General features: G+C 58.8%; 1 protein-coding gene across 2 annotated transcripts in view; it reads left to right on the top strand.

The window, feature by feature from the left end:
• Positions 1 to 6,590: 6,590 nt before the first annotated feature.
• Positions 6,591 to 16,050, top strand: part of LOC149853138 (calcium/calmodulin-dependent protein kinase type IV-like) — a 32,281-nt gene continuing 22,821 nt past the window's right edge. For both annotated transcript variants that reach the window (XR_016439150.1, XM_090027320.1), the window contains exons 1-2: positions 6,591 to 7,011; positions 7,490 to 7,616. Coding sequence is in view for 1 of the 2 variants with exons in the window: in XM_090027320.1 (XP_089883446.1) it covers positions 7,519 to 7,616 (98 nt within the window). In the remaining variant the exon portion in view is untranslated. The remainder of the gene's footprint in view (positions 7,012 to 7,489; positions 7,617 to 16,050) is intronic.

Below are 16,050 nucleotides of genomic sequence, written 5' to 3'. Positions count from 1 at the left end.
TTTGCAAAAGAGAAGACAGAGGGGATTGAATAGCAGCCTTGAGCTCACTGCAGGGGGGGCTGCAAAGAGGATGGAGCTGGGCTGTTCTCAGTGGGGGCAGACGACAGGACAAGGAGCAATGGGCTCAAGCTGCAGCAAGGGAGGTTGAGGTTGGATATTAGGAAAAACTTTCTCACGAGGAGGGTGGGGAAGCACTGGAGCGGTGCAGTCTCCATCCTTGGAGGTTTTGAAGACCTGGCTAGACAAAGCCCTGGCTGGGAGGATGGAGTTGGGGCTGGTCCTGCTTGGACTAGATGTGATCTCCCGAGGTCCCTTCCACGCCCTTGTCTATAGTTCAGGAGAGAGCCTGGCTGATGGTGGCTCAGCCCCTGACAAATCCTCCCATTAGCAAACGCTGGTCCCCCGGGGTCCTGCTGAAGCACCCCTTGGGGCCCCATGCCGGCCAGCATCAAGGTCCCGGAGGATGCAGAACGGGGGCTAATCCTGTTGTGTCTTGCCCCGGCCCATGTGCCACGCTCCCCACCCTGGCGTCTGAGCATCGAGACCAACGGCGAGTCTCGAGCACAGCTTCGCTCTTCCCTCTTCCACTTGGCATCTTTCACCTCGATGCCTGTAGGAATCAGGCTGCTGGCCATCGCGTGGCAGCAGGACTGGGCCTGTCCTACGGGGCGGGAGCCATGTCCTCTCCAGCCCCCTCCTTGCCTGCAGCCCTGGGCCGGCATCCCCCGGGGCCCGCACGTGTGGCTCGGCTGTGGCGCCCGCCACGCCGCGCCCTGTCCGAGCGGCTGCCGGCAATCCGAGGCAGGCCCTGAGAGCCGCGCCGAATTCCCAGCTTCCTCGCTAACAAGCAGAGAGAAATGGAGCGTGTTATTGCAATCCCCGCCGCACGCGTCTTGCATATGTGCTATCAGAGCTCCCATCACAGGGGCCTGGTGCGTGGCACGACCTGGAGACGTGTTCTCAGCCCCGCATTAATTTCCTCGCCTTGTACGTACAAGAGAAATCTCCTGTCTGAATTCCTGGCTGGCTGGCTGGCAGCGCGCCGTCCGCCCGCTCCGGGAGCCGGCGGGGAAGGCGCGTCTTGCCCTGATCGTTAGGGCCGCCGTGGGGAGAGGCACCCCCACCCCGAGATGTCTGGATCCCGGGATGTGAGGCTTTGATGAAGGCCGTGGGGTCTGCGGTTTTGTGAGCCCAGCACGAGCAGCATGTCTGCGGAGGAGATGTCATCTGGAGGGGGAGGCCGGCTCGTGGGGAAGCAGCCCGGCTGCCAGCGCTGTGCCCAGGGGGACTGCATGGGAGCCAGGCTGGCAGAGGACACATCCAGTCCGTCCCCCGCCTGAGGCAGGATCGCCCCGTGCAAAGCAGCCCCGACAAACCCACTGCCCGAACTCTTCGCCCCACGACACGGGCAGCCCTGACACGCCCCGAGATGGGGAAGGCCGGGGGCCACGGCGGCCCGTTACAATGCTCAGCATTTAGCTGAGTAGTTAAAAGTGGGGCTGGAAGGGGCCTCCGGAGGTCACATCTAGTCCACCCCCGGCTTGAGGCAGCATCAGCCCTGTCCGAACCAGCCCAGACAAACCGGGATCTAAACTCTATGACAGTCGCCGGCCCATTCTGCTCCGGGCACGGGAGAGGTGACGGTCCCCGTCGGCCGGGGATGCGCCCCGAGACGCCGCAGTGACCCCGGCCTTGCAACGACCCCGCGGGAAGGGTGCCACATCGCCACCCGGGCACGGCGCTCGTGTCACTGGAGCACGACGCTCTGCACGGATGCCCTCCTCTCCCTGGCTGGCCCCCTGCAGCTCCCCCGGCCCTGGAGCCCCGCGGCGGCTCATCCGGAGGGCAACACCGCCACCCTGAGCCAGCTGCCGGGACGGCAGTGGCCTGAATGGCGGGGGGCTCGGGGGGGCCTGGTCCAGTGGTCACCCCGTGGCACGAGGCTGGATGCCAGGCCGCCGGGACAGCAGTGGCCTGAATGGCGGGGGGCTCGGGGGGGGCATGGTCCAGTGGTCACCCCGTGGCAGAAGGCTGGATGCCAGGCCACCGGGACGGCAGTGGCCTGAATGGCGGGGGGGCTCGGGGGGGAGCGTGGTCCAGTGGTCACCCCGTGGCCCAAGGCTGGATGCCAGGCTGCCGGGACGGCAGTGGCCTGAATGGCGGGGGGCTCGGGGGGGCCTGGTCCAGTGGTCACCCCGTGGCACGAGGCTGGATGCCAGGCCGCCGGGACGGCAGTGGCCTGAATGGCGGGGGGGCTCGGGGGGGAGCGTGGTCTAGTGGTCACCCCGTGGCACAAGGCTGGATGCCAGGCCGCCGGGACGGCAGTGGCCTGAATGGCGGGGGGCTCGGGGGGGCCTGGTCCAGTGGTCACCCCGTGGCACGAGGCTGGATGCCAGGCCGCCGGGACAGCAGTGGCCTGAATGGCGGGGGGCTCGGGGGGGCCTGGTCCAGTGGTCACCCCGTGACACGAGGCTGGATGCCAGGCCGCTGGGACGGCAGTGGCCTGAATGGCGGGGGGTTCGGGGGGGCCTGGTCCAGTGGTCACCCCATGGCACGAGGCTGGATGCCAGGCCGCCGGGACGGCAGTGGCCTGAATGGCGGGGGGCTCGGGGGGGCCTGGTCCAGTGGTCACCCCGTGGCACGAGGCTGGATGCCAGGCTGCCGGGACAGCAGTGGCCTGAATGGCGGGGGGCTCGGGGGGGCCTGGTCCAGTGGTCACCCCGTGGCACGAGACTGGATGCCAGGCCGCCGGGACGGCAGTGGCCTGAATGGCGGGGGGCTCGGGGGGGCCTGGTCCAGTGGTCACCCCGTGGCACGAGGCTGGATGCCAGGCCGCCGGGACGGCAGTGGCCTGAATGGCGGGGGGGCTCGGGGGGGAGCGTGGTCCAGTGGTCACCCCGTGGCACAAGGCTGGATGCCAGGCCGCCGGGACGGCAGTGGCCTGAATGGCGGGGGGCTCAGGGGGGCCTGGTCCAGTGGTCACCCCGTGGCACGAGGCTGGATGCCAGGCCGCCGGGACGGCAGTGGCCTGAATGGCGGGGGGGCTCGGGGGGGAGCGTGGTCCAGTGGTCACCCCGTGGCACAAGGCTGGATGCCAGGCCGCCCGGGTTTCTGTCCCCAGCTCCCGCGGTCTCGGCCAGCAAGACCAGGTGGGGCTGAGCGAGGGCCGTTCCAGCTCGACGTCTCCCCCGGCCGGAGCAGGGCGCAGGCCAGCGGTGTGCTGCGCCGGGGCAGCTTTGCTGCTTTTGGTGGACAATACCGATTTCGACCCACTGGAGCTGCGGCTGCTCCACTTTCTTTTGTTGCAAAAATCTTTATTTCTCTCTACATACATAACCATATAGATAGATATAACTGTACCTCTAACACCCCGCCAAGCAGCCCCTGTGATTCACCTGGCAGATCAAAGCACGCTTTGACAGCTAAACCATTAAAACACCCATTACACCGTTTGCATCTGTGCACCCATCTCCGTTTCCGCACCCCCACTCCGCAGAGGGCCTGCCCCTGAAAAGGTCTGTGCCAGTCCCTTCTCCACTATATGAGGTTTGCCATTTCTTTCCTGTCGTCCTCTTCTGCCCTTCTGGAGTCCCAGTAAGGAGAGGGGGGTCTCTGCCCTGTGTCTTTGCGAGAGCGGGGTTGAGTCTGCCTTTGCTTGGCCTGGTCCCAGCCACTTCAAGGGAGCTTTATCACTTGATGCTGGGGGTGGGTCTGGCCTTTGGGGCTTGGAGACAGGCAATCACAAAGTGCTCTGCTCCTGCAGCTTCTGGGCGCTGGTTGCAAGCGGCAAGGGGGGGATCAGAAACTCTGCCCGTGCAGAGGTGAGCTGGGGCAGCAGGACATCCCTGGGACTTCCCTGCCTCATCCGCGTGTTGGTGGGAAGATGCTCGGATAGGAGCAGTGGGCTGGGGTGTCATGGCAGAGGGCTCCTGCTATGCTGGGGGGTGAAAGGAGCAGATAAAATGGGTTTTGCGCCCAAGCAGCTCCGACCACCCCTGAGCACGGGAGCTCTCGAGGCCCTGCCTAGCTGAAATGCTCAGTGGGGAACAACGTCCAGCATTTCCCACTGGAAATCAACACCCCCCCCCGCTGACCGGGGTTTGATCAGCTCGAGGGGGTCTCTGCAAAACCTTCCCCACACCTGGCAGCATCTGTGTATGACTGGCACCAGTCACTTGAATGGGGATGGTCCCCTTTGGGATGCAGAGGAGTCCCTTTTCCCAATTGCTTCGAGCCGGGTCTTGTTACCGGCTTGTTCCAGGCACAGCTCGGGCGTGCGAAGCCGTTGCTCCTCGAGGGTCTGGCCCATTAGCGCAGCAGACGGCCGTACGGCATCACTCAGGGGGCTGGGAAAGCCTGTCTCTCCACCTGTGTCCCCAGCGGCCCCCGTGCCCGGTGAAGGCCTGGCAGATGGCACTAGCGCGGGATGTCTAGCGAGCCTGTTGGGCGCGCCAGCTCAGTCCAGATGGCTCCAGGTCGTAATATCTTAGCAGCTGCCGTCTGTCTGAGACCAGAGATGCCAGCAGCTGGACCTCTTTGGGGGGAAGGGGCAGGGAGCAAGGGGTGGGGAGTGAGCCTGGGAGGGGTCCCTTGATGTTTCCCTTCTGCCCAAGGCTCCCGGCAAGCGTCCTGATGCATCCCCCTGGCCGGATCGGATAGACCCTGTTCATCTTTCCGTAGTAGCGTCTTATCCCGTGCAAATGCAGAGCCCGTTAGAGGCAGCTGGGTGCCAGGAATTGTGCACACAGGGCACAGCCAAAACTATGAGCCTTGAGAGCAGCGAGTGAACACCACCACCCCTTCCACGCTGCCAAGCTGATGGGACGCCCCCCAGCCCCAATATCCTCTGCGTCCTGCCTTCCCAAGAAGAGGGGGAGCTGGGGGAGCAGGCTTAGGGCAGCAGTGCCGCAGCTTGGCCTAGATAGCTGGGAAAGCATAAAATAGGTCAGCGAGGAAGAGCCACTGCCTTCCAGCAGCACACGCCGCAAATCGCCCCCTTCCCTTTCCCCGGGCGGGACGGGGGGCGGTGGGGCCGCCATGGGGCCCAGCCCGTCCCGCGCGCCAGACCCGTGCAGAGGGGTCGGGGGGAGCAATGCCGAGGCCGTGCACCTCGCAGCGGAGGGGGGAGCTGCCCCGGGGCTCTGATGGGGAAGGGGCCGTGTCCTGTTGGGGCTATAGAGGACATTCCCATTGCCGTGGCCGCCGCATGCTGCGCTGTCCCTTCCAGGCCCCAACTTCTCCTAAAGCCCCACATGCCTTGGAGAAGGGATTTGTCGACGGGGGCCTTCCCCGGAGGCAGCGCTCATCCGAAGGCGGTGATCATCCAGGCTCCAGGGGCAAAAGAAATCCAGGCTCAGAAGGCACTGAGTCAGTGGGCATCACTGCTGGGGTCTCTGGACCATGAGTTGGGGATAGGGGGAAGCGGGGCACCCTCCTGTGTGGCAGAACAGGTCCGATACACTGGGGCACGCAGCTAAAGCCCCGGGCATCACTTGAGGCTACTGCTAGGCTTGGACCGATTCACACCTTGCTGGCAGTGCCTCCCTCCTCACCCCACCCAGGGACTGCGGGAATTGTCATCTGGTGCTGGGCAAAGGCAGGAGTCAGAGCCTGCTTATCCAAGGCCAGCTCCATGCCACGGCGGGCTCAGGGGCTAAACGCAATCACCGTCCTTCTGCAGGGAGGCGCCTTTATCACACAAAACAGGTACAAATTATAGCCTGCCGAGCAGGTTTCCGGGGTGAGTCCTGCCTAGCTCCGGCGTCAAGGGGCTGGGACGTGACGGAGGTGGGTGTGCAGTCTGCCTCCTGCGTGGGTAAAGGAGGGCGGGGAGGACTTCGAGAGCCCGTGTAGCCCGTCTCTCCCAGGCAGGCTGGTCCTTCCTTCCTTGGGGCGTCCCCCTTTTGACGAGATGGCTGAATTGGTTTAACGCGGACTTCGTTCCCCGAGCCCCCAAGATGGCTGTTCTCACAGCTGCGAGCCCCATTAGAGGGTGCTCGTACCCAAAAGCTTGCAAAGGACAATTTTTCCAATGATTTAGTTGGTCTAATAGAAGATATCACATCTACCCAAAGAACCGTGTCCGCCTCACTTCTCCAGCAATGGAAATGGGTTCATTGCTGGCTCCAGAAACCAGGGGTCACCACGGGCAGAGGCCAAGCAGGCCGCCTTCCCACCCCCGGAGCCATTACTGGGTGGGCTTCGCATAGCGAATTGCCGCGTCCTTGCTGACAAACTTCTGGACCCCCGGGAAGCCCAGCGGGCCACATAGCGCAGCCCCGAGTGCGAGACGAAAGGTGGCTCCCAGCGTGTGGGGCCAGGCCAAGGAAGGGCGCGACCGGGATACATGGGGCCTGATCAGGGCCCCACGCCACCCGCGCACTGCCCGCTTCGATCATTCACCCCCTGGGCCCGGGACTGCCGTGCTACCCGCTGCAATACAGGGTGGGCAGCGGGGGCTTGGAAGGGGCAGCTATACCCCGGTTATTCAAGGAGCAGGGCGCGCTGTGCTGGGCGTGCTGGCCTTCTCCGTGCCATAGCAGCAGACCACCATGGGGCGGCACTGGAAAGCCGGCGAGGGAAGAGGGGCTGGCTGGGGAAGGTCGCTTGCAGACTGCGGCGCCCGGGCGTGGCGTGGTGCCTTGCCCGGGCCCGCAGGAGTGACACAGCCGGGGCGCCAGCCACGGGCCGGCGAGTGACCGCGGTGCGGGGCGGCTCGGGCTCTCGGCAAGCCTGGCCTCAGGTGGCCTGGGCACCTCCAGGGCTTCGGGGCCGCCGCCTGCAGCCGAACTGGAGCATCCTTCCAGACCGCCCGCCCGGGATGGCTCAGACCGCTCGGGGCGCCTTGCAGCGGGGGCCTTGAGAGCCAGGGCCGGGAGCCAGCGCGGCAGGGAGTGTGTTTTGGTTTCTGCATCACCCTGGATGCGCGGGACTTTAGCAAGCGGGCACTGAGCAGGGGCTGGACCACGGGGAGGATTCGTGGCGACGAAATGCAGCTCGTCCCTCTCTAAGGTAAGGAAACGGGGGCGAGTGGGAACCTGGTGGCAGGCAGCCACAGGCAGCAAGCCACCCCCCGCGGGCAGGAGCCTGCGGGAGGCTGGGCGTAGCAGTCCAGAGCCCGATTCCCTGGAGGGGCGAGTCTCCACGGGCAGGGATAGGCGCACGGACCAGGGGCAGGTGGGCACTTGCTTCTGCCTGAAGCCCTGGCAGGTGTAAGTGAGGTGCAGCTTTGCAAGGGATTGGCAGCGGGGCACCAAAAAATGGGGGGGGGAGCGAGGTGATAGCATGGGGGACAGGCGGGGGGAAAGGGGTACCGAGCCTTTTGTGAGCAGAGTTCACATTGTGCCCGCAGAGCTGAGCTTGCCATTCAGTCCCCTCTGATAATACTTGCATTTTTTTGCCCCTCCGGCACGTGACACTCCCTGAAGCCCGAGGGCCTTTGGGGAGAGCCAGGGCAATACTTCAGCCTGCTCTTTCCAACCTCTGGTAGGGAATAGAGTCCTTCCGGCAACCTCCGAAATGCCGACCTCCGAGCCCGGAGCCGAGTACTGGATCGATGGGTCCCATCGCGACACGGCCCTGGAGGATTTCTACACCATGGGCCCGGAGCTGGGCAGGTAAAGTCAGAGGTAGTGGGGTGGGATCGGCAGCCTGGGCTGGGCTGGGCTGGGCGGGTGCTTGGGGCTTGTGGTGGGTTAAGAGGCCTCTTGAAGTCAGGTCAAGCACGTGGCACGTGCAGGCCTTAGGTGAGGATCCCTCTGGGAGCTGCCAGCGGTGCGTTCGTCCGGAGGCCGGGGAGCGATCGATGCAGACACCCTGTCACTGTTATAATCCTGGGTTCGGTCGCCAGGATGTCTGGGAGGTGGTGGAGGGGGTGATGAAGGGGTTGCTGGATGCATTGCAAGTCTGTTCACTGCAGGCTGGCAATGCATTGCAAGTCTGCTCCTGCCTGGCGCCGGGTGTCTGTGCCAACCCCGGGCTGAGCCTAACTCGTGTCGACCTGGCTGAGGCATGCTGAGAAACGAACTTCCTGGGATGCAACCAGTAGTGAAGGGCTCTTCCCCACCCACCGGGAGCAGGACAGGAGCCTGTGAGTTGTGTTTGCTCCGCATTACTGGAGAAGTCGCTGCTCCATCCCAGGTCCCCTGGGGCTGCCAGGGGTGCAGGCACATGGCCGGCAGTCCAGGTCCTTGTGATAGCCCGTCTGTCAGCACAGCAAGCACCCCTGGATGTGGCTGGTTCATGTCGGGGCAGGCATCATCCTGGATCCTGACACTTGGCCACATGGGATAACTCAAGCCTCATCCTGCAGCCGCTCGGAGCACCCAGAATAAAAGCCAGCAGGAGGGTGTCCGGCAGGTTTGAACACGTGGCATCCACAGTCTGTACCAATCCAGGCCGGGAAGTCACCGGGAGAGCAGGGACCGGGGCTCAGGTAGTTCAAGGGATCTTGTGCCCACTGCATAAGAGCAGCGTTCAGGTCCCATTCCCAGCCGGGCCACACACACAGCGTGGAGGGGGCTGCATTCAGGTCTGTAGCCCGTGCGGGGCACATGGGATGGGATGCTCTGCACAGAGGTCTCAGGCCGTGGTCGTCTATTCAGCTTCACATGCAAAAAAAGAGCAGAGTGATGGTAGCTCCCACTGGCTTCAGTAGCTCAGGGTCTCTCTGGATAAGCATCGCTGGCTGGGCTAGGGTTGTAAAGCAGTTTTCACCCCTTGGGGAGAACGTGAGATCTGCCAGGATGTAATGCCCCGGTCACAGAGGCTGTTGGAGAACCCCAGCCTGCAGCCCCAGATGTGTGGGCTTTGGCTGGCAGACGAGCATAGCCTCCCCTGCTCCATAGGAGGGTCTCCTCTTTGCCCAGCCCGCTCACTTGCCTTGCTGCTTTTCTGCTCAGTGCATCACATTAATTATTAAACAGCCACACACAAAAAAGGACTCTGCAATGGAGGGAAGAGCTCTCGTCCTTGCTCTTCCCCCAGCTGCGGGTGCAAGTGCAGGTGGCTTGGCAAGCGGGGCTGACGGCAGTTCAAATCACCGCACATTTGGCGAGGGGGGTTTTAAAGCGCTTATACCTTTATCCTGCTCTGTGTGAGGACCGTAACTGAGCTGCCATGGTCCGCTGTGTAAATCCATAATTAGTGACTCTTTTTAAAAGCTGATTTCCCCCCACCCCCTCCTTCCTTTGTGACCTGATCAGCCCTGTCATGGCTGCGAGCACAGAAGAGCTGTTCAATCTGTTTGCGCTACGCGGCTGGTAGCTGAGAACAACCTCGTGGGATTGAGCAGATGGGGCATGGCCTTTGCTTTCTAGTTTCCTAGTTGTTAGGGGCTGGAAGGGACCTTACAGATCACTGGGGCCAGCACCCTGCACTTGGGACCTGGCAGGAAGTGTGTGTGTGTGTGAGAGAGAGAGCGTGCGCGCGCGTGCGCTCTCTCTGACACCCATTCCCTGTGTGGCCTTGGGCAAATCACTTGATTGTGCTCTGCCTCCCTTCGGTGAGATGAGGACACCAGCTCCGCTGTTTCTCACCCGGGGAGGGGTGAAGCTAAGCCTGCTGTATGTAGATGGCAGGGTGCCCAGATTCAGCAGTCAAGGGAGAGATGTACCTACCTTAGAGGGCAGAAAACGCATTGAGGAAGGACATAGCTCTGCTGTTTTTCCTCCGTTCCCCTCCCCGCCCAGTTCCTCAAGGAATCGGACTAGTTTAGGGCCTGGTTTAAAGCCCATTGAGGGAAGAACTCCTCTCGACTCCGGTGGCTTTGGAGACCAGCGCCCTGCACAGCATGAGCCACGGTGCTTTTGTCTACAGCGAGTGCCGGGTCAGGGGCAGCTCAGGCCACAGGCTGCTGTCTGCCCCCCTTCCTGCACAGGGGCAGACCTTCCTCGAGCCCCCCGTCTTGGCTCTTGGCTGCCGAAACCCGGTTGCTGGATCCATTGAGAGCCGAGGGACAAGGAAGAACCAGACCCCCGGTAGAAACCAGAAGCCAAGGACAAATGGAGAGGGTCTCCCAGCTCCAGGTCCCTGGGCATTAATATTGAAGACGCACAGAATTTATTAGGACCTCATCTGAGAGCAGAGCAGAGCAGCCAGCATGGATGAGCTCCAAGGGGTTTGAATTTAAATTTCATTTATTTAGACTTTGGGGGATTTCTCTTCTCACCAGCGCAGGCGGCAAAGCTAATGCTTGAACTGGAAAACGCGACTGCATTAAGTTCTCAGGGCACTTCAGGGCTCTTAATAACGCACGAGGATACAGCTGCAAGGTGGCTTCCCATCCTCAAGTGAGAACTACCCTTCCCCGCAGGCTCCAGGAACTGAACCGGGGTGATGGACAGGCTTCACCCCGGCAGACCCCTGAGCAGCAGGGCACCTCAGAGGGCTTTGGGGGCTACGAGAGGGTGGCAGCAGCCTTGCAGCAGAAGTGGCAGTGAAGGAGTTCATTCCCAGTATGTTTGACCTGGGGCAACGGGGAAGTTGGGCTGTAGCTCATCAGAGAGGATGCAGCAAAGGGAGAGAGGTGGACCCTTACACTGAGTGAGCTGTCAGGGGGGCACCAGGTTTGACCCTAAATACCCATTCAGGGCTCTGTGCACAATCCTCTGCCCCAGAGCAAAGGGGATATAACCCCCTGCTGTTCCTGTCCAGCCCCTTAGCACCCACCAGCCCTGCTTCCTGTGAGCACTGACCTGGGGAAGCTTGCCCTAGCATGGAACAGGGGCACTTTCACTTACCCTGGGGTAATTGCAGGCAGATGGGCACTTACTGCAGGGCACCTGAGGTGCAATAAACTCTGTTTCTCATTAGGAGTTTAGGAGCATGCTGGCTAATGGCAGATTGGAGGGGTTTGGAGCCTGTGAGTGGCACCCTCCATCCTCTCTGTGCAAAGCCAGGGCAGGCTGAGGCCCCAGCTTGGGTTGGATCCTCAGCTGAATGGGCTGGGAGCTAACACCTGGGGTATTGCCGAAACAGAAACCAGCCAGGTCATTCATCGCCCACAGAGTGTCCTTGCCTGCACCTTCACGGGAGCTCAGCTGTCGAGCATCCTTTGATCTCCCAAAGAAGCCTGATGCAACCAGGGCTGGGGATCACCCCTCCTTCCTGGCTAATCCACCCCAGCCAAACCATGTGCTCGACCTGCGTTTGCAATCTTCTGAGGATGGAGAGTCTGCAACCCCAGGTAAAGACTGCAAGGTTGGGGGATGCATTTACGTCAGCCTGGGGAAGAGCAGGTGTCTGTCCCCTGATCGGGCCGTGGCCTGTCTTCAGTGCATGGGGATGATTCTGCCTCGGGCAGGGGGTTGCACTGGATGACCTGTGATGGTCCCTTGCAGCCCTGCTTCTCTGATTTCTATCATTTATCTGGATTGCAGCATTGCCTGCCAGACCCCACCATGGACCAAAGGCTGGTCTCTGCCCCAGAGAGTCTCCAGGGGAAAGAGAGCAGGATGCCTTTGTCTAGCAATCAAAGGTTTCTTCCTCCCCACGGTGTGGATCAGTATGTTGGCTTTGACAGCGCTAAGGTTTCCCAGCCCTTCGGTGGCCCCATGGAGACGTAGCAAAGCCCCTATTAAAAAAGGGGCATGGGGCATGGTGGTGAATTCAGCATATTTAGCTCAAATGAATGCAGCTCCTTCACGTGAACCCGCCTTCTTCCCAGTGGAAACCCCTTTGTTGCTTTTCCTTCTCTCTCTTTTTTTTTTTTTCTCCCAGCAACTGTGTGTAATCCAAAGTGATAGAAAACCATTCTCCACATGCATTTTTCACTTAATGCCACGCTGCCTCCGGTGTATTGGAGCTGACCGAGCAGAACACCGTCCACAGCCTGATTTGTGGCCAATAGTTTCTCCTAATCAAGCATTGAATCATGGTACTCAATTTAAAAGGGGGGGAGCCCCAAAAAAATCCATAAAGCATGGTTTCAAGGCCATTACCAGACAAATGAGCACAGACAAGTGATATTTATCAGGCGCAGGAAGGAGGGCTCTGCAATATTGCAGAAATCGGTTCCAAAGGCAGATTGAACTGAGCAAGAAAATGGCCAACCGGGGAGTTTATTCCCTGCAAACATTAATTGCCAAAGGGCATCCAAAGGGCCCCGATCCTGATGTCCTGGTGGGAAAAGCTTTGAAAGACTCACACGGATATAGACAGATATCATCGCAAGACGCAGGAGTTGCCTGATCTGGTGGCAAGCCCGTGCCTTCTGCTCCGTGGGTGTTTGCTTGAGCACTGGGAAACACGGATTGTTTTCCTATTTGTAGCATTGTTTGAAATTAAAAGAGCTGCTTCTCGGTGCTAAAGGATTTTAAAAAATGCAGCCTCAGCTCTGCATAACGCAGATGTGACACAGAGGTCTGTTCTCTCCGGGGACGCCAGGTGCTAGGGACCCCACCAGTTGTATGGGGTCAGGAAGGGATTGGTGCAGACTGGGTCGGGGTGGGAAGTTTGCCTTCCTTTGTAGCCGGGGGCACGGCCTCTGCCTGGGCCCTCTTGAGTGAATATTGCCCCTTTATAGAAGCAGGGTGTTGGCTGCCACAGTCCCCGTGCTTTACCTGTGGCAGGTTCGGGTGTGATGCCTGGTGCCGTGTCAGGGGTGACGGTAGCTGTGCTAAGCAGTTAGATGATGGAGGTGTATAGGATGGTTTGGATGGGGCTGATCCTGCCTCAGGCAGGGCTTTGGATTAGATGTAACCTCCAGCCTGGCTCCTCTGTGATCCGGCCAGCACTTGTGACAGACAGAGCTCTGGCTTCCCTTGAGCATTATTTGATAGGAGAGAGAAGTAGTCCTCCTGGGAGAGGCAAAGCCAGCTAGCAGGGAGGTGCCGCCTTCTGGAAGAGGCCTGGCTTGCAGTTTTTCTCTCCATGGTCGGCCTGAAACAACCTTTGTGCTTTCTTGTATATCGGGATGATGTGTGCTGGGATTATGGAAGGGCCCGGGTGCAATTTCCAGCTGCCTCAGGGCAGCCCCATTTATAGTTTAATGCCTTTTGAACCTGGGAGCTGGGAATCATAACCCTCCAGACACCACCCAGCCGGGTGAAGACAGAGAGGGCCTTTTCCACCCACTTTCTATCCTCTTTCCATTGAGGGAGCAGCAGGCTCTCCATGAAAAAGTAAATGCTCCCCACAGCTAGTCAACCATGCATGGGTAGGGCCGCCCGGGACCCCAGCCCCAGCAGCATCTTGCAGCAACTTTGTCTCCTCTCCCTTCCTCCATGCAGCGCTAGGAGTGGTTACAGCAAATCCAGGCTTGGTTCCGGTGTTAGACATTTTCCAGTTCATCTGTAATAACAAATACAATTACATCTCCATTCACAGTCAAGGTTGATTGCCAATATTTATTAAGAGCTGAGAGCACAAGGCAAAGAGGGCTGTTTTCTGGAGGCTCAGCGGATGGGCTAGCCGCACCGGCAAGCTGGGGCGTAGCTAATTTCAGTCGAGAGCCCAGCGCTGCCGCAGATAATGTGATTGGGGAAAAACAAAGGGTAGGAGCGCCGGCGTGATACTCACAGCAGGTTGTGTTTTATCAGACAAGCTGAGCTGATTAGTTTTAAATGCTGATCTGTAGCGCAGGGTTCGGGACTCTCGCTCTGAACTGGAGATGCGCAAAGTCCAGATCTGGATCTGGATGTCTCCAAAGGGAGGATCAGGAAGGAGTCAGGCAGCAAAGGGGACAATGCGTTGGGCCCAATGAAGACTAAGGAAGAAAAGCTCCTTCTAATAAAAAGAAGTGCAAGGAAGTGGTTTCCCTTCACGCCCGGACAGCCCGGATGATTAAAAGGAGCTCGGAAACATTTTGTTGCAAAACAAAACTGAAAAAAAGATATGGGAAATATAAGCAGAATGGAAAGCAATTCAAATATGCTGCCTTCAGCCATCCCAAGAAGACAAGCCTTGCCAACGTCTGCCTGAGTCTGCAGAGAGCCTGGCCCAATGGCTCGGAGAGGCACGCAATGCCTATTCCAGCGGGTGTAACTTAGAGCTCCGCCTGCTTGTCTACGCGTGCGCATTTATAACTGAAATTATTGCTCAGTAACCTAAATTACTCCGCAGTGCAGGCATGTGTCTACACGTGTGCACCACCGTGTGCAGTAAATATAGCAACTTACGCCAACTTAAGTGTACATTTGATACCTGCATCGTGCGGGTACCAAATTTACACCCGATTCGTTACTATGCAGTAACGCACGTGTAGATGCCTTTCTGCGCAGTAACAACGTGAGTGTGCGGGCTGACTTGGGACTAACTTTAGCGTCAAGTCAGTCCACACACAGCGTTAATGCGCTTTAACGCCTGCACGTGTAGATGCCGGCCTGTTCCTGCTTAATGAACACCTTGCTTATTTATTTAATTATTCAATTTTCACCCAGAAGAGGTTGTCTGTCTTTTTTCAACAAGCGTTGGTCCCCAGGGAATGCCGCTGTTGTCTGTTAGAGCGGGACAGGTCTTGTTTTAATCGAAAATCTTGCTATTAGTGGGAAACTTGCTGAAAATGTCACTTTCTAACAGAAATTTGAAGGTCCACATATTTTGATTTTAATTAAGAATATTCAGTCATCAGATTTGCTGCTGCTTTTCTATTCTTTTTTTTGACCAGGAATTAAACATGTTACTAGGTTTTCTGGAGACAGCTTACAAGCAGATAATAGTTCTCTGTCTAAAACCCTAGTTCTGATGGGGAAAAAATTAATTCGTCTTTGTTTCCTTTTCTTGAAGTGGACTTGGGCTTGGACAAATCTGGGGTATTCTGCCTAGTGAAGCGATCCCCGCTTTTCCATTCTGCAGGACCATTTGCTGTGGTCCCATGAGTGTTAATTTTTGGGTGTGGAACATGGATAACCCTCATAATGAGAGAGATTTGGCATTTTTTCAGAAGGACTCAGGGAGGATACTGGGGGTCTTGAAGCAGAACCTGAACGTGGTCCGAGAAGTCAGGCAAGTCGAAGAGCAACGAAATTTGCTGGATTACCCGGTGGGAATTAACCTGCTAAGAGGAATTGAGCATCAGAGATGAAACTGCAAGCAAGGCTGGTGAAGGCTTAAAGAAAGGGATTGATTTCACTGTCCAGTGGTTAGAAAACATTATTAACTAGAGCCAAAAATTACTGGCAACCAGCTGACACTGCTGGGGGGTTGAGCACCATGATGGTTCCTCTTGCGTAACTTGAAGGGAATTAACTGTCTGTGTCGGTCCCTTTGCTGAAGGGTTTGGATGGTGCTTGGAGGGCTTGAAAGATGCTTTGGTTCCTTCTCCTCCGCCTGGTTTGTCTCCATCCCTGTGTTTAGTGTCTGCCCTTGCAAAAGGAGCTGGGGATGGAGAGTCATAGCATCATAGGAAATGAGGGTGGAAGGGACCTCAGGAGGTCGCATCTAGTCCAGCCCCCTGCTCTAAGCAGGACCAGCCCCAGCTAGATCATCCCAGCCAAGGCTTTGTCTAGCTGGGTCTTAAAAACCTCCAAGGATGGAGACTCCACCACCTCTCTGGGCAGCCTGTTCCAGCACTTCACCACCCTCCTAGTGAGACTTTCCCAATATCCAACCTAAACCTCCCGTGCTGCAGCCTGAGCCCATTGCTCCTTGTCCTGCCATCTGCCCCCACTGAGGCCAGCCCAGCTCCATCCTGTCTGCAGCCCCTGCAGGCAGGTGAAGGCTGCTATTCGATCCCCCTTGGTCGTCTCTTCTCCAGACTAAAGCGACCGTCAGGACTCCTGGGTTCTGTTCCCACCCTTGGGGAAGGGTTTGGCCCCTTGTGGGATGTGAAGTCAGGACTTTGGAAAGGGAGTGGGAACCTGGACTCCTGGGCCACCTACCCATTGTCCCCTGCGGCTGCAATCCGGAGTAGAGCTATGTAGAGTCATGGCGGGGGACATGACCTGCAGCACTTCCCCAGGGTGCTGGACCCAGGTGGGGTGGAGTTGTGGAGGAAAGATCAGGACTCTGCTCCCTGGGGCACACGTGTAAATGGGGTAAAGCAGGAGGCTTCTGTAAAGCGCAGCCGACAGTGCTAGTGACTCTGGATTGCACCGGCCTAGGATCTGGCCT

The sequence above is a fragment of the Crocodylus siamensis genome, chromosome 14, assembly GCF_052110815.1.
Source record: "Crocodylus siamensis isolate JL-2025a chromosome 14, ASM5211081v1, whole genome shotgun sequence".
Lineage (NCBI taxonomy): Eukaryota > Metazoa > Chordata > Crocodylia > Crocodylidae > Crocodylus > Crocodylus siamensis.
Note: the sequence above shows the minus strand (reverse complement) of the source record. Positions and strands in the feature narration are given on the sequence as shown.